This window comes from Calliphora vicina, chromosome 4, assembly GCF_958450345.1.
Source record: "Calliphora vicina chromosome 4, idCalVici1.1, whole genome shotgun sequence".
NCBI lineage: Eukaryota > Metazoa > Arthropoda > Insecta > Diptera > Calliphoridae > Calliphora > Calliphora vicina.
In genome coordinates, this window is record NC_088783.1 from 106937686 (window position 1) to 106954347 (window position 16662).

Below are 16662 nucleotides of genomic sequence, written 5' to 3' on the forward strand. Positions count from 1 at the left end.
TGAGTATTGAATTAGCATGACTCTCTTATTTTCAATATGACAAAAGACGATACGAAAGAATAGAAGATTATATCGAACTAATTATTTGAATAAATGAATGTTTGAAATTATAACATTAGTCAGGGGAGTACTACGACACTTTTGAATCTATATAAATAAAAATCAAATGTCGTTCGTTGGTAATTGCATTAGCTGAGAACTGCTGGAACGATTTGGACAATTTTTAAATGTTCGCCATGGTCCTACTTTTTTCGATTTATCTAAAATTGGAAAACGGCTGCAACGATTTGGCTATTTTTTTAAATGTTCGTAATCCAATTTAAGTTTTTACTGAAAGAAAAATTGACAACGCTCTCTTTTTTGATAAATCTAAAATCTCAGAACCGATTTGCCTAATTTTTTTGCAATAGTCAACAAAAGGTTTTTACTGAAAGAAAAATTGTCCACGGCCACTTATACGCCCATTTTTTATTAAATCTTCGGGTAATTTTATGTACAAATTTAACTGTATAGGTCACGAATAAGGTTTTTGGGGAAATAAACATCCCAGCAGTTAAGCAAGTAGTCAATGTATCCCTTAAAGACAGTAATTGTCACAAATGTCTATCACTTGGCTAACTCCAATTTATATATTTTGGTCATTTGACACTTGTGTGCACTTTGTAGAGCAGAGAGAAGACAATTGGTTACTTTATACATCCCAAGTAATCTAGCGTGAAGACAATTGACACTTAAGTGTCTCTAAGTAATCTGGAGTGTAGTCATTTTAAACGTTTTGTGAGTAATTCGTACAAACTGGTTTTATACAAATTGTGTTGATATAATTCTCATACAGTTTATTTTTATTTTTGCTTAAGTATCTGGTATCCCATGTAACATAGCATGAAGTCAATAGTCACTTTAGTGTCTCTTAGTAACCTAAGTGGCTTAATTGGTTAGCGCGTTTGATCATTAAGCATGATATGGTATTTGTGGCCTGGGTTCGATTCCCAGCCGCTGCCAATCAACATCAGTTTATAATAATTATTAGTTTACTAATAACTAATATTTATCACAGCGCCCTCCTTCGGTGGTATAACACTAAAACGCCACCGAAGTAAAATAATTAAATAAAGGTTGTTGGCTTGACTAATGCGCCATCTCACCACCACAGGCGCTGCAATCTGCACTAATAACAAACATAACGCGCAATTGCAGAGTTGTCAATTAAAAAGCTTTTCTTCTCCTTTCACCACCTTTTCTTCTACTCTCTATCCCCTTTCCAAAGAAAGTAACACAATTATATATAGACATATAATTGCCTGAGTGTTACTTCTCTTTAAAAAAAAAAAAAAAAAAAGAGTCAATTGAACCCCTGCTTAGGACATGTACGTTTTAAAATAACTAGTCAAGTAGCTGATCAAGTAACCAGTTACAAAGCTAGTAAGGTAACTGACGCTATGTAACCAGTATGTGAATCTAATGCGTTGCCTACTTTGGTCCAGCTATTAGACAGTCCCATTGTAATCAAAAAGAGACAATTGACCCCCTGCCTAGGACATGCCGGTGTTAAAATGACTAGTCACGTGGCTATCGAAGTAAATAGCTCCCACCCTAAAGGATGGGTAAAATCACTAGTTCGGTACTGTCTCCTCGAACTGCTGGGATGCTTATGCTTATAGCATATGCTTGCCATCCAAATCGACTGATTTGTGGAGCAAATACAAAGATTTCATGTGTGATGATGATATTGTTACGTTTTAACCTTTTCAAAACGTTTGGTTTATTTCCTTTAAATAAACCGGATACTTTTGATTGCAAATAAAAGCCATTTAGTAGTTTGAAAATTTTAACAACTCTTTATTTATTTTAAATGTACAACAACAGAATTAAATAGTCACTCAGTGTTTTTTATACACATTTATAAATTCTCAGAATTACAGACACTTTATAATGTATACGAATTCACTTGAAAAATACAGCACACTTTAAGGCACTCAGTTGATGTTTATTCGAATAGCGTCTCTGATAAACTGACTAACGACTGCAACCTCTGCCACTATTTATAACACTGCCATCTGCACTCTAGATTGCTCTTTAACTGTCAAAGTTCGAATATTCTAGATCTTACTAATACATACGCCATCTGTGGTGTACTTTCTACAATGTTCTTTAACTGAATATTCGAATTCAAACAGCGTTGCCAACTTACGATCAATGGTCAACTGGAAGCTTACAGTTTGCTATTACAGCACTGTTATTTAAAAGCATTATGCTACTTTTAAATCAGCCCTTAAAATCGTTATATTTGAATTCAAGTACAATTTCGTAACAATATTTTGCATCAGATGCGTATTAGAACATCAAATCCAAATTTCCAACTGAGTGATGAAATTTACAACAGGGTTTTGATATCAATTGAGGACTTGTGCTTGATGATGTTGAACAAGGTATTATCTGATTTAGGCATGACAGCTCCCAATCGTCCGATGCACCACGCGAAAAACAATATGATTGCGAATCAGTTCGAATAATCGTTACACTGTTGAATCGAAAACAAAAATATGCGTACGACACTTTTATGAAAGTGTCCATCCAGTTGCTATTGAATATGCAGAACAATGCAGATTCAACATGCAACATTTCCGAGAACAGTCCGATGGCCAAAGTTTTGCAGGTTGGGATGAGTGTACAATGGCTCATAAAAAGGAGATTTGGAGTCATTATACAAAATGTAGTTTCGTAGATTTACGAAACAACCAAAGCCGGTTTGGTGGTGCGATGATTTTGTTGGCCGGATTTTCGGCAAACATTGATAGTGATTCCACGATCAACGTCAGCCGATGAACTTAATGCCGTTTCATGGATACACGTCAAGAAACTGAAATTAACTGTGAACATGCGTGTAGAGCACATCACGATCAATCCGAAGAAGTATTTTCCAAACAATTGTTGGACATTGGCAACGTCAAAATCCCAGTTGACATTTCGAACGGCTGCATTCAATTTCCCGGCGTTTTCTGCCTGTTCATCGAATCAAAATCTGAACTCATCCGAGAAGTGTTTCCAAAAATTACTCAAAATTGCAAAAATCATGATTGACTGTGAAAAACATTGATGTCGACGAATTGAATTTTAAGATTCAAAGTTAAATTGCTGTAGAATTGATGAGGTACAAATCGGAGGATTTTGTTATTTCCCAAGATAAGGTCAACTACTATCCAACCGAGTTTTTAAACTCGCTGTAATCATAATGTTACGACTTGCGGTAAAAAACCTGCTGAATAACGTCATCGAAGCAACAATACTGGAAAGTATAAAGGAGAAGACGTTTTGATACCACGGATGCCAATGGCTCGAACCGGCATGCTATTCGATTTTAAAAGCTGGCAGTTTCCGGTACGGCTTGCATTCGCAATGACAATTAACAAATCTCAAGGGCAGTTAGGCACTTCTCAATCAAAATGTAAATAGAATACCATAAGATTCATTGCACATATTTTCAAATCAAATGTAATTCAAAACTGGAGAAACAACAAGAGCGGAAACTAGAAAAAACTGAAAACAAAATTTTACTCAAAATAATCACACATACGAGTGTTGTTTTTGTTTTCACATAGTTTTATTTACTAATAATTCTCACCACTTAGGTTTTTTACAACTGAGTTAGGATCCTTACACAGAGAAAACAGATTCGTGATAACAACCGAATTTGTTGCCAATCGAATGATTCGGTTGCACATGTAGAATTTTTCAGTTCTAACAACAGAATGTCAGTTGATAAAGAAGAATTTCAGTTGAGCCAACCAAACTTTAGTTACCCCTTACAAAATACTGTAGTCACAACTGTAAAATTCGGTCACTAAGATAGAATCATTCGATTGGCAACAAATTCGGTTGCTATAACGAATCTGTTTTCTCTGTGTATAGATAGCGGAGTCGATTGAGCCATGTCCGTCTGTCTGTCTGTTGAATTCAATTTTCTGAAGACCCCAGATATTTTTGGGATCAAAATCTTCAATAATTCTGTCAGACATACTTTCGAGAAGTTTCCTATTTAAAATCAGCAAAATCGGTCCACAAATGGCTGAGATATGAGGAAAAAACCAGGACAACCTATTTTTGACCTATATCTGGATTACTAAGTCATTAATATAGACAATATGGATATCTAATGATAGATAATTCAAAGACCTTTGAAACGACGTATATAAGACCATAATAAGTTGGACCTACAATGGGTCAAAATCGGAAAAAATATTTTTAACCCAAATTTTTTTTTCACTAAAAAAAAGAAATTGAAAAACAAAAAAAAATTTTAAATTTAAAAAAAAAATTAATATAACAATTCGAAAAAAAAATTTTTTTACAAAAAATGGAAAAAAATAAATTTTGTTTACCTAAAAATATTTAAAATTTTTATTTTTAAGTATAATTTGGTGTAGAGTGTATAAGATTCGGCACAGCCGAATATAGCTCTCTTACTTGTTCATAAATAAATTTCAGTAATCCAACAATAAATTTGTCCCCCAAACTAAATGTTTCAGCCAACGTCATTATTTGTTCCCAAACTTCCAACAGGGATTTTCTACATACTAATTGCTGACATATTGTATATATTAAATAATATAAATTCTAAATATACATAGATTCACCATATGAAAGTGTATTTGATAAGTGATCTTGAACACTGTTATCAGCAAGCAGGCAGTAGTAGTGCTTGCAACTATTAACCCAGTTCACATTGAAGCCAAGTTGATCTGTTTTGTTATTGTCAAACATGATAATAATCTTGAAAATTTTAATTTCAAGCAAAACAAAGTAAGTGAAGCTTTAGAAATTGTATAGATTTTCCAGTAAGTAACAAACTGTTAATAACAAATTTATAATTAAACAAAAACAAACAAAACAAAAAACATTAATTTCATTCATCATTTTATTTAGTTGTTTTGTTTTAATTGTAAAGAAAATATATACGTGTTTCTATAATCATTTTAAAACAATTTATTAATATTAAAATCAGTTTTAAAACTGTATTTTAGGAAACAACATTAAATATTTTCTAAAATCGGATTAAACAAAACGTTTTGAAAAAAAATAACGGTCGTTAAAGTGTTTGCAAAAATCAATATGTGGCTTATTATTGTTTTTATTTTGATAGTGTGTGCTTTAATATGGGATTATTTATTGAAAAGAAGACGTTATCGGATTTTAAAAATGTCTGGCATAGCGGGTCCTTCCTATACATTGCCTTTAATAGGAGATGTTATAGAGACCATAGGAAATGATACTTTAAGTAAATATTAAAAAAAAAAGTAATATAATAATGTGTTAAAATATTTGAAAAAATATTTGTAGTGTGAAAGTCGATCTTTAATAAAAATTTTAGTGATCAACTAAATCCGAAAAGCGAACCAACATGTTTGTATTTTCCCAACAAGTACATTTGATATAAAACCTAATTTTTAATGATTTCTCAAGCCTAGGCCTAGAGATTTGAATATCAAACTGAAATTAAATTCGAGAAATTTTATTTTCTCAATTTGATATCAAATGTTACTCTCAAATCATTCTCAAACATAAATTTAAGAAAATACTTTTGGAAAATGGCATTTTCTTATTTTGATAACAAATATCCATCTTAAATCATTCTCAAGCCTAACAAGTAAGAGAGCTATATTCGGCTGTACCGAATCTTATATACCCTTCACCAAATTTTACTTTAAAATACAAATTTTAAATATTAGATTAACAAAATTTAAAAAAAAAAATTTTTTTGAAAACTGTTTTTGAAAATTTAAAAAAAAAAAATTCAAAATTTTTGTAAAAAAAAAATTTTTTTTCGAAATTTTTTTCAAATTTTTTAGTGAAAAAAATGTATGACAAAAAAATTGTTTTAGTAAAAAAAAAAATCGGCTTAAAAAATATTTTTCCCGATTTTGACCCATTGTAGGTCCAACTTACTATGGTCTTATATACGTCGTTGCAATGGACTTTGAAATATCTATCATTTGATATCCATATTGTCTATATTAATGACTTAGTAATCCAGATATAGGTCAAAAATCGAGGTTGTCCTGGATTTTTCTTTATAGCTCAGCCATTTGTGTACCGATTTTCTCGATTTTATATAGCAACCGAGCCGGAAGAATTCCGGAGATATTGATGTATGAATCGTGTATGTAAATTATTTGGGGGCTTCGGAAAGTTGATTTCCACAGACAGACATACGGACATGGCTTAATCGACTCCGCTATCTACAAGGTGGCGCAAAAGTAAACTTCCGATGTTTTTTAGCTGTAATTAAAAAAGAAAATTGAAAAACTTTGATTATTTTTATTTGGTCTTTTAATTTTTTTTATATCAAGTCGAGAATATGATGTCATGTAAATGGCCGCCGCCATAGTTGATTGTCATTTGAGCCCTTTTTATGGTATTTTCCATTACTTTGGCCAAAACTTCCGGCGATAGGTCCTCACATTCTTGACGGATATTGTCTTTAAGAGCTGCAAGAGTCTGAGGCTTGTTGACATAAACCCGCGACTTCAAAAAGCCCCACAAAAAGAAGTCTGGAGCGGTCAAATCAGGCGATCTTGCTGGCCAGTGCAAATCGCCAAAACGGGAGATTAGGCGCCCTGGAAATGCATCCTTCAGCATATCGGTTGTGGCACGTGCAGTGTGTGCCGTTGCACCGTCCTGTTGGAACCACATGTTTTCCAATCCCAATTCATCAAGTTGCGGCAAAAGAACTCGTTGATCATTGCTCTGTAGCGCTCACCATTCACTGTAACCGTTTGGCCCGCGATGTCTTCGAAGAAAAATGGTCCGATGACTCCTGCAGCGAAAGCAGCACACCATACAGTGACTTTGAGCGGGTGTAATGGCTCTTTGTGGGTTACACGCGGATTTTCAGTGCCCCAGAAGCGTAAATTTTGCTTATTTACGTACCAGCTAAGATGGAAATGGGCCTCATCACTCATGATTATTTTTGATGAAAAAACCGACCGATTATTGGTCAAATAAATAGTCAACAATATTCCGCGTTCTGGAGCAGTGTAAATTCAATAACATTGTTTATTAACGTGTATTTCGCATGTGTTTACTACACAAATGTCAAAACAGAACTGACATTAGGAGGATTACTTTTGCGCCACCTTGTATATAAAATTATATTGTGGAAATTACAAACTTATATATACCCTTCTCACGAAGGTGAAGGGAATAATAAAATACTTTTCTTAATTCGATTTCTATTATCTATCTCAAATCATTATCAAGCCTAAAGATAATTCTTAATTTTTTATTTAAATAAATTTAATATTACACAGTGCAACACGTCATGACTACGTGATTAAATACCAAAAAAATTCCCTTGTCTCCCAGTTTTGCCCAAACTCATGCACTTTTTTAGGGGCCCCAAAGATTTGGGGCCTCGGTGTAATTTTTGCAAAGAAGTGATCATATTCTCAGACTCATATCTTGCAAACAGTTCGAAATTTTGATAAACTCTCTGAGGCAGAGTTGTAGCCCTTGCCATAAAGAACAAAAGTACTCCATCTTCAACATCAAAATCGATTAAAACTTTAAAAAAATTCGATTTTTGTTTGCCTTTTTCCCCTGTTCAGGTAAATAGGTAGCCAACCGTTTAAAATTCAAGGAAACGATCAACTACAAAAATGCATTGAAGATCTCAGTAAACAACTTTCTAGAACTATTAAATTATTATAAACTGAAGCATACTTATAGGCAGCCTTAAAAAAATTTATTTCGAATTTTTTTAAGTTTTTTGCTATTTTAATCATGAATATGAAGTTTTATTGATCTTATATGTTCACAATTTTTGTTCTTTATGACAAGGGCTACAACTTTGCCACAAAGAATAAATCAAAATTCCGAACTGTTGGCAATATATGAGCCTGAGAAAATTATCAATTTGCTTGCAAAAATTACACAGAGGCCCCAAATGTTTGGGGACCCATAAAAAAAGTGCATGACTTTGGGCGAAACTGGGAGACACAGATATTTTATTTTTTGGTATTTTATCAAATACTGGTGTCCGTATATGGTTTTATTTCCATGTCTGAAAAAAATACACACCGTGTTATAAAAGAATAATTAATAAGCATCTTTAAATACATATTTCCGAATATATTTATTAATTGGTACTTTAAGATCAAAGCTTCGAAATAATTAATTTTTTATTCCATTTTCGAAATCGAATAAATTTTATCTCTTAACCATTCTCTTAATGAAATCATTATGAATTAATTCATAGGCTTAATTCCTTTGTACATCAAATGTATTGAATTTTTTTTGCTTATTACTTACTATGGTCTTATATGCATCGTGGCAAAGGTCTTAGAAATATCTATCATTAGATATCCATATTGTCTATATTACTGACTTAGCAATCCAGATATAGGTCAAAAATAGATCAAAAATCGAGGTTTTCCTGGTTTTTTCCTCATATCTGGACCGATTTTGCTGATTTTAAATAGCAAACTTCTCGAAAGCATACCTGACAGAATTATTGAAGATTTGGATCCCGAAGATCTGGGATCTTCAGAAAATTGATTTCAATCGACTCCGTTATCTATAAGGATCCAGAATATATATACTTTATAGGGTCGGAAATGGAAAATGTAGAAATTACAAACGGAATGACAAACTTATATATTGTTACGTTTTAACCTTTTCAAAACGCTGGTTTATTTCCTTTAAATAAACCGGATACTTTTGATTGCAAATAAAAGCCGTTTGTAGTTTGAAAAATGGTAACAACTCTTTATTTATTCAAATGTACAACAACAACAGAATTAAATAGTCACTCAATGTTTTTTATACACGTTTGTAAATTCGAAGAAATACAGACACAATTTATAATGTACACGAATTTACTTGAAAAACTCCCTCACGACTGCAACCTCTGCCACTATTTATAACACTGCCATCTGCACTCTAGATTGCTCTTTAACTGTCAAAGTTCGAATATTCTAGATCTTACTAAAACAACGCCATCTGTGGTGTACTTTCTACAATGTTCTTTAACTGAATATTCGAATATACAGCGTTGCCAACTTACGATCAATGGTCAACTGAAAGCTTTTATTTAATAATGCCCACAGATATGTTACAGTTTGCTATTACAGCACTGTTATTTGAAAGCATTATGCATTAAACACATTCAAGACAGCAGGCTACCAACTTCAATCTGTCAAAAATAAAATGCACACGTTTATATGAAGACGATTATTTTAACGACAGCACAGCTACACGGCCACACGACTACTCATGCCGATGTAGCCGAATTAGGCTAATTTCTATTTTTGTCAACTACAAAACAGAAATAGTGTTGCTAATATAATAAAAAAAATGTAAATCAAATTAGTGCTTAAAAAAATATATTTTTTTTTACTTAATTAAGAGAAGTTTCTGATAACCATATTGAAATAAATTAATAACAGGTACATAATTAATTATAACCATATATATATTTTTACTCAAAATAATTGTTTCAGTCTTAATTACTTTGGAATTTTGTACGGTTATTTTTTATTAAAGTGGCACCACTGAATTATTAATCAGCTGTTTACTTTGTAGCTGTCGTCTTTAAAATAATTCAGTAGCTGCCACACGACTACAACTGTTACCAGCAGAATTTGTGTTCGTGTAGTCGTGTAGCCTGTTGTCTTGAATGTGTTTAATGCATTATGCTACTTTTAAATCAGCCCTTAAAATCGTTATATTTGAATTCATGTACAATTTCGTAACAATATGTATTCCCTTCTCACGAAGGTGAAGGGTATAAAAATTTAATCATTCAAAAGTTGAATGAATTCTGTTATGAATCAAATCCATTATGAATTAATTCAACGATGAATGAATTCGATTTAAATAAAATCTTTTAAATTCTGTATTGAGCTAATTCCATTATGAATTAATTCAACGATGAATGAATTCTTAATAAATAAATGCTTTTAAATAAAGGAATTAGATGTTGGGAATAGATTTATATAATGAATAACTGTCATTTTTTAATTCCAAATTATGATTTAAATGAATTAAGCTCAGATTGAATTAATTAATTCGAAGCTGTGTTTAAGATTAATTTGTACTTAAAAAAATACTTTCACACGACTTTGTAATCAACATTTGAAATGCATTAGAAAAAAAAGAATTTTCTCAAGTTGAGAACAAAAGTAATCTCTCATGGGTTAACCTTCAAACGATTTCATATAATCTTCATTTTACTCAATATTATTCTCTTCCACTTTTTAGATGTCTTCGCCCTTTTCGAACGCCTCGGCAACCAGTTCGGTAAAGTATTTCGTTTATGGCTATTTCAACGTCTGGGACTAGTGGTCAAGGATCCCAAATACTTTGAAGTTATACTAAGCAGTCAGCATCTCATTAAAAAGCCATTTATATACGACATGCTGTCGTGTTGGTTGGGTGATGGTCTGCTACTAAGCTATGGTGCCAAATGGCATGCACGCCGTAAAATTCTAACACCCACATATCATTTTAAGATTTTGGAAGAATTTGTTGAAGTTTTCGATCGACAAAGTAGAGTCTTAGTTCGGAAATTGGCAGCGAAAGCAGATGGCAAGTCGGCATTTAATATTTTTCCCATAGTTTGTCTAACGGCCTTGGATATTATAGCGGAAACGGCAATGGGCGTTAAAATAAATGCCCAGGAGAATCCTGACTTTCCATATGCGAGAGCGGTAAAAGAGTGAGTTTAAAAAAAAAAGATTTTTAATAGAAAAAGTTCAAAATAGGATTTATTATAGTGCTCTATATCTGGCAGTAAGAATAGGCTGCTTATTATTTTGAAAATTCTAGTGGGAGTGGCACCTCCCACCATACAAGTAAATATTACGGAATATCTGGTGAAAGCCGTAAAAACTTCCCGGGAATTAAGTCGGTACCATTAGACTATCTGAATTTAGTAAACCTTAACATTAGATATAGTTTAAATTTCGAATTTGCACATTATACACCAATGGACGTCACAATATGGGGCCCTGCTTAATTGGGTATATGCAATATTGAAAACGCAGATAAGACTTAATTTCCTACACTATGAATATCAATAGTCTACCTAATCTTTGCCATTATTCAAAATAAATAACAATAAATAACCTTCACCTTGTTATTTTCATGCATACTTGGTTATGTATATTACAAAACAGCAAGATCCACAAAATTTCTGATCTTGAATCTATTAAATTGATTAGTGGCAAATTTAAAAAATTGTTTTCTTTTACCCTACATAGATTACAAAGAGACTGTCTGGTAGCTGGTCCAAAGTTGCTTTAGAATTCACATACCGGTTACCTAAAGCCAGTTACCAGACCAGCTATATAACTAGTTATTTTAACAAGTATGTGTCCAGTTTGGTCTAACAAGGGATAGTATAATGGTAATACATCCAGCAAATAATACTTTACAATGAGTAAACTTTACACAGACTACACTTCAGATTACAAAGGGACACTAAGTGGCAACTGACTCTCCAAAAGTTTAAATATTTATATTAAAATAACTTTTTTATAAAGTGGAAAACGTTTACAAAACATTAAATGACTACACTCTAGATTATTAAGAGACACTAAAGATTCTAATGACTTCACGCTAGATTACCTGGGATCTATAATTGAGCAATTGACTTCTCTTTGCATTACATATATGTCTAATGTCACACAAATATATAAATTGGAGTCAGCCAAGTAATTATTCGGTGTATGACTTAAAAATGTGGTATTTACAATAGATGGCGTATCTTTTGAACGCGTTTTTTTGTTTTTTGCAGGGTACATATGTATCTGTCTTTTTTATACCTTTCAGCTTCGTCAGAAGGGTATATATAAGTTTGTCATTCCGTTTGTAATTTCCACAATATAATTTTCCGACCCTATAAAGTATATACATATATTCTGGATCCTTATAGAAAGCAGAGTTGATTAAGCCATGTCCGACTGTCTGTCCGTCTGTATGTCTGTTGAAATCAATTTTCTGAAAACCTCAGATATCTTCGGGATCCAAATATTCAATAATTCTGTCAGATTTGCTTTCGAGAATTTTCCTATTTAAAATCAGCAAAATCGGTCGACAAATGGCTGAGATATGAGAAAAAAACCAGGTCAACCTCGATTTTTTATCTATACCTGGATTGCTAAGTCATTAATATAGACAATATGGATATCTAATGATAGATATTGCAAAGACCTTTGCAACGACGTGTATAAGACCATAGTAAGTTGGACCTACAATGGGTCAAAATCGGAAAAAATAATTTCAACCCGAATTTTTTTTTTCACCAAAAAAAAATTTAAAAAACATGACAATTTTTTTTAAAACAAAATAAAATTTTAAATAACAATTCGAAAAAAAAAATTTCAAAAAAATTAAAAGCCAACTTTGCAAAAAAAAATAAATTTTGTTTACCTAAAATATTTAAAATTTGTATTTTGAAGTAAAATTTGGTGAAGGGTATATAAATTCGGCACAGCCGAATATAGCTCTCTTACTTGTTTATTATCGCTTAGTTATTGAAAATTTGCTTCGAAAATGTTGAATTTTGTGAGGGAAGTTTCTCTTTACTTTTTTTAATTTTAAAAAAAGTGTCGCTGAAGCACTCAGATTTCTCACCACAGCTTTTGGTGAATTTGTTCCATCGGTTTCAACGTGCGAATGATGGTTTGTGCGGTTCAGAGATGGTGATTTTGGCACGAAAGACAAAGATCGCCCAGGCCAGCCAAAAAAGTTTGATGACCAAGAATTGGAGCCATTACTTTACTTACTTTTACTTACTTTTTGCGATCAGCGGAATTCATATAAAAGCAGGCAAATTGGGTACCATACGAATTGAAGCATGCGATGAAAAATGGATCCATTACAATAACCCGAAGCGTAAAATATCGTATTTGAAGCCCGGTCGACATCAAAGCCAAATATCCATGGCGCTAAGGTAATCAATACTCTGTGTTTGGTTTCCATTATGAATTCCACCAAAGAACACAATAAACACAAGTTTTTAACCTTGGGTGTTCCGATTTTGATTATATTCGCGAAATCTTATGAAGCTGATGTCGGATTTGATTGATTTAAGACGTATTTGAAAGATAATTATGCTACGTTGACAATGATAGAGTACTCCACTCTGAAGCAAATTATATTTCTTTCTCTTTTGTATTTATTTAGTTTCATATTTGGCTATTTCTTTTTATTCCACTCCACGGTCGAACACTCTGGAGTTAAAATAATTACTAATATTAATTAAAACAAGTAAGAAAGTATGGTCGGTCAAGCCCGACCATATAATACCCTACACTAAGTAAAAGAGAAAAAATGTTTTTCTTTTAAAATTTCAATAATTTATATTTGATTTGAGTGATTTTCGGAAGTGGACCTTATATGGGGGCTATGACCAATTATGGACCGATCACCATGAAATTAGGTCGTGTGATTTATGTCTATATTAAAGTTAACTGTGTTGAATTTTGTGTGTTTACCAACATTTTTAAGCGATTTATGCGCGTTAAAGTGATTTTCGGAAGCGGGTATATATGGGAGCTATGACTAATTATGGACCGATCGTAACAAAATTTGGTGACATGAATTTTGTGTATATAAAACTTATTTGGAGCGGAATTTGTTGAGATACATGTGTAAATTAAACATTTATGACCGATAAAGTCCAATTTCGGGAAGACATTTGTATGGGGGCTAGGTGAAATAATGGACCGATTTCAGCCAGTTTAGGCTTGGTCCTTGAGCCGAAAAAATAATATGTATCAAATTTCATCGAAATATCTTCAAAATTGCGACCTGTACTCTGCGCACAAGGTTTACATGGACAGCCAGCCAGCCAGACGGACGGACGGACATCGCTTAATCGACTCAGAAAGTGATTCTAAGTCGATCGGTATACTTTAAGGTGGGTGTTAGACTAATATTTTTGGGCGTTACAAACATCTGCACAAACGCATAATACGCTCCCCACTATGGTGGTGTAGGATATAACAAGTAAGAGAACTATATTCGGCTGTGCCGAATCTTATACATATACCCTTCACCAAATTGTACTTCAAAATAAAAATTTTAAATATTTTTTTAATTTTTTGTAAAATTTTTTAAATTTAAATTTTTTTTTTTTTAATTTAAAAAATTTTTTTTTAATTTTTTTTAATATTTAGCGAAAAAAACTTTTGCTGAAAAAAAAAATTCGGGTTAAAAATATTTTTTCCGATTTTGACCCATTGTAGGTCCAACTTACTATGGTCTTATATAAGTATTGCAAAAGTTTTTGAAATATCTATCATTAGATATCCATATTGTCTATATTAATGACTTAGTAATCCAGATATAGGTCAAATATCGATGTTGTCCTGGTTTTTTCCTCATATCTCCGACGTTTGTGGACCGATTTTGCTGATTTTAAATAGGAATCATCTCGAAAGCATATCTGACAGAATTATTGAAGATTTGGATCCTGAAGATATCTGGGGTCTTCAGAAAATTTATTTCAACAGACAGACGGACATGGCTTAATCGACTCCGCTATCTATAAGCATCCAGAATATACATATATACTTTATAGATTCGGAAAATTAACTTTAATTATCCTAATGTTAATAATATTAACTATTCAAATTAGTAGAGTTCGACCGAATATTCGATTGAGGCCTAAAAACCTGTTTCAGTCGGACTCTATAAATTAGATAATGATTAATCATGGCTATTCCTGTGCTCACTTTCACCATTGACTCTATTTTTGAAAGCATAATTACAACAATATAAAATAAAATTTCGAAAATTATATCATTAATGTTAAAAAAATCACGTGTAAAAATTTATAATTAGAAATGCTGAGAAAATTTGATACTAAGCTTCCAAAAATAAGATGAATGGTGAAAGTAAGAACAGGAATAACCCTGAATATTTAATTAATAACGCTGAATGTAATTTTTTGAGTCATGGAAATATAACAATATACGGATACCACTACGTGATAAAAGACCAAAAAAAAGACCCGTGTCTTCCAGTTTTGCCCAAAGTCATGCATTTTTTTTATGGGCCCCCAAAGTCCTCGGTGTAATTTTTGCAAAAAAGTGATAATTTTCTCAGGCAGCTTTAAAAAAATTTATTTCGAATTTTTTAAAGTTTTTTGCGATTTTGAACTTGAAGATGAAGTTTTTTTTGATTTTATATGTTCATAATTTTTGTTCTTTATGACAAGGGCTACAACTTTACCTCAGAGAGTAAATCAAAATTCAGAACTGTTTGCAAGATAGGAGAGTCTTAGAAAATGATCACCTTTTTGCAAAAATGACACATGACTTTGGACAAAACTTATTTTTTTGGTATATTATTACGTGGTGGTGGCCGTATATGGTTATTTTTTTCGTGGTTTACTACGTAATTAATACATTTCTAAAAAAATAATTTACAGTGCCACCGATATCCTTGCAACGCGTGCCGTGAGACCTGTACTTTACTTTGACATAAGCTTTCTATTGACCGAATTTCCTTCTTATCTCAAACTAAGGAAAAGTATAAAAATCATGCATGATTTCACCAACAAAGTCATAAATGATCGTAGAGCTGCAATGGACTCTCAGAAACACACAACTGAAAGTAAGTTAAACTCATACAAATTTAAATTAAAACAGTTTCGATTTACTAATTAATTTCATTTTAAATTTTTAGCACAAAATAATTTGGCCGAAGGCCAGAAGAAACGTATGGCATTTCTCGATGTTCTGCTGGAGGCCAACATAGATGGCAAGCCTTTGTCCCAAGAGGATATACGTGAAGAAGTTGATACTTTTATGTTTGAGGGTCATGACACCACTACTAGTGGCATATGTTTCTGTTTATATCTGCTGTCACGTCATGCCTCAATACAGCAAAGAGTATTTGAGGAAATTTTAGAGGTTTTGGGTCCCGACAAAGATAAACCCATTACAATGAGAGATTTACAAAATTTAAAATATTTAGAGGCTGTTATTAAGGAAAGTTTGAGAATGTATCCATCGGTGCCCATTATAGCGCGAGAAAGTTTGCAGGATATTCAAATAGGTAGCAAAACTTTTTAAAAGATGTACTTATAACAATATTTCTTAATAAAAAGTATTTTTCTTTACAGGCAAACAAACCATACCTGCTAATACCAACATTATTATGCTGTTTTATGCTGCCGGTCGTGATAACGATTACTTTCCTCAGGCTAATGATTTTAATCCAGAACGTTTTTACAGTGAATCTCCCGATAATATCAATCCCTTTGCCTATGTACCCTTCTCGGCTGGACCGCGTAATTGCATTGGCCAGAAATTTGCCATGCTTGAAATGAAGAGTACCATTAGTCGTGTTCTGCGATATTTTGAACTTTTGCCTTTGGGTGACGAAGTTATACCAGTATTAAGTTTAATTTTACGTTCTGTTAATGGCACACAATTGGGATTAAGACCTCGTAAATATTGAAAAGAAACCAGATTGATTTTGTAAATATAGTCGTAGTATATTACGATTTTTAATGTGACAGGCGGGAGGAAATGTTTTAAAATTAAACTTTATTATCCGCGATAATTAATTTTTCTTAAATTATATAAGTTTTTGTTTATACCTACTATATTATTAATAAAGTTTAACCCCCTGTCTATACTTGACAAATAT

General features: G+C 32.4%; 1 protein-coding gene across 1 annotated transcript; it reads left to right on the top strand.

Moving 5' to 3' along the window:
• Positions 1-5077: 5077 nt before the first annotated feature.
• Positions 5078-16533, top strand: LOC135959285 (cytochrome P450 4d2-like). The gene is made up of 5 exons (XM_065510414.1): positions 5078-5275; positions 10258-10714; positions 15437-15621; positions 15694-16065; positions 16133-16533. Exons 1-5 carry the CDS (start codon positions 5110-5112, stop codon positions 16468-16470), a joined length of 1518 nt encoding a protein of 505 aa, XP_065366486.1. The 5' UTR covers positions 5078-5109; the 3' UTR covers positions 16471-16533.
• The last annotated feature ends 129 nt before the right edge of the window (positions 16534-16662 follow it).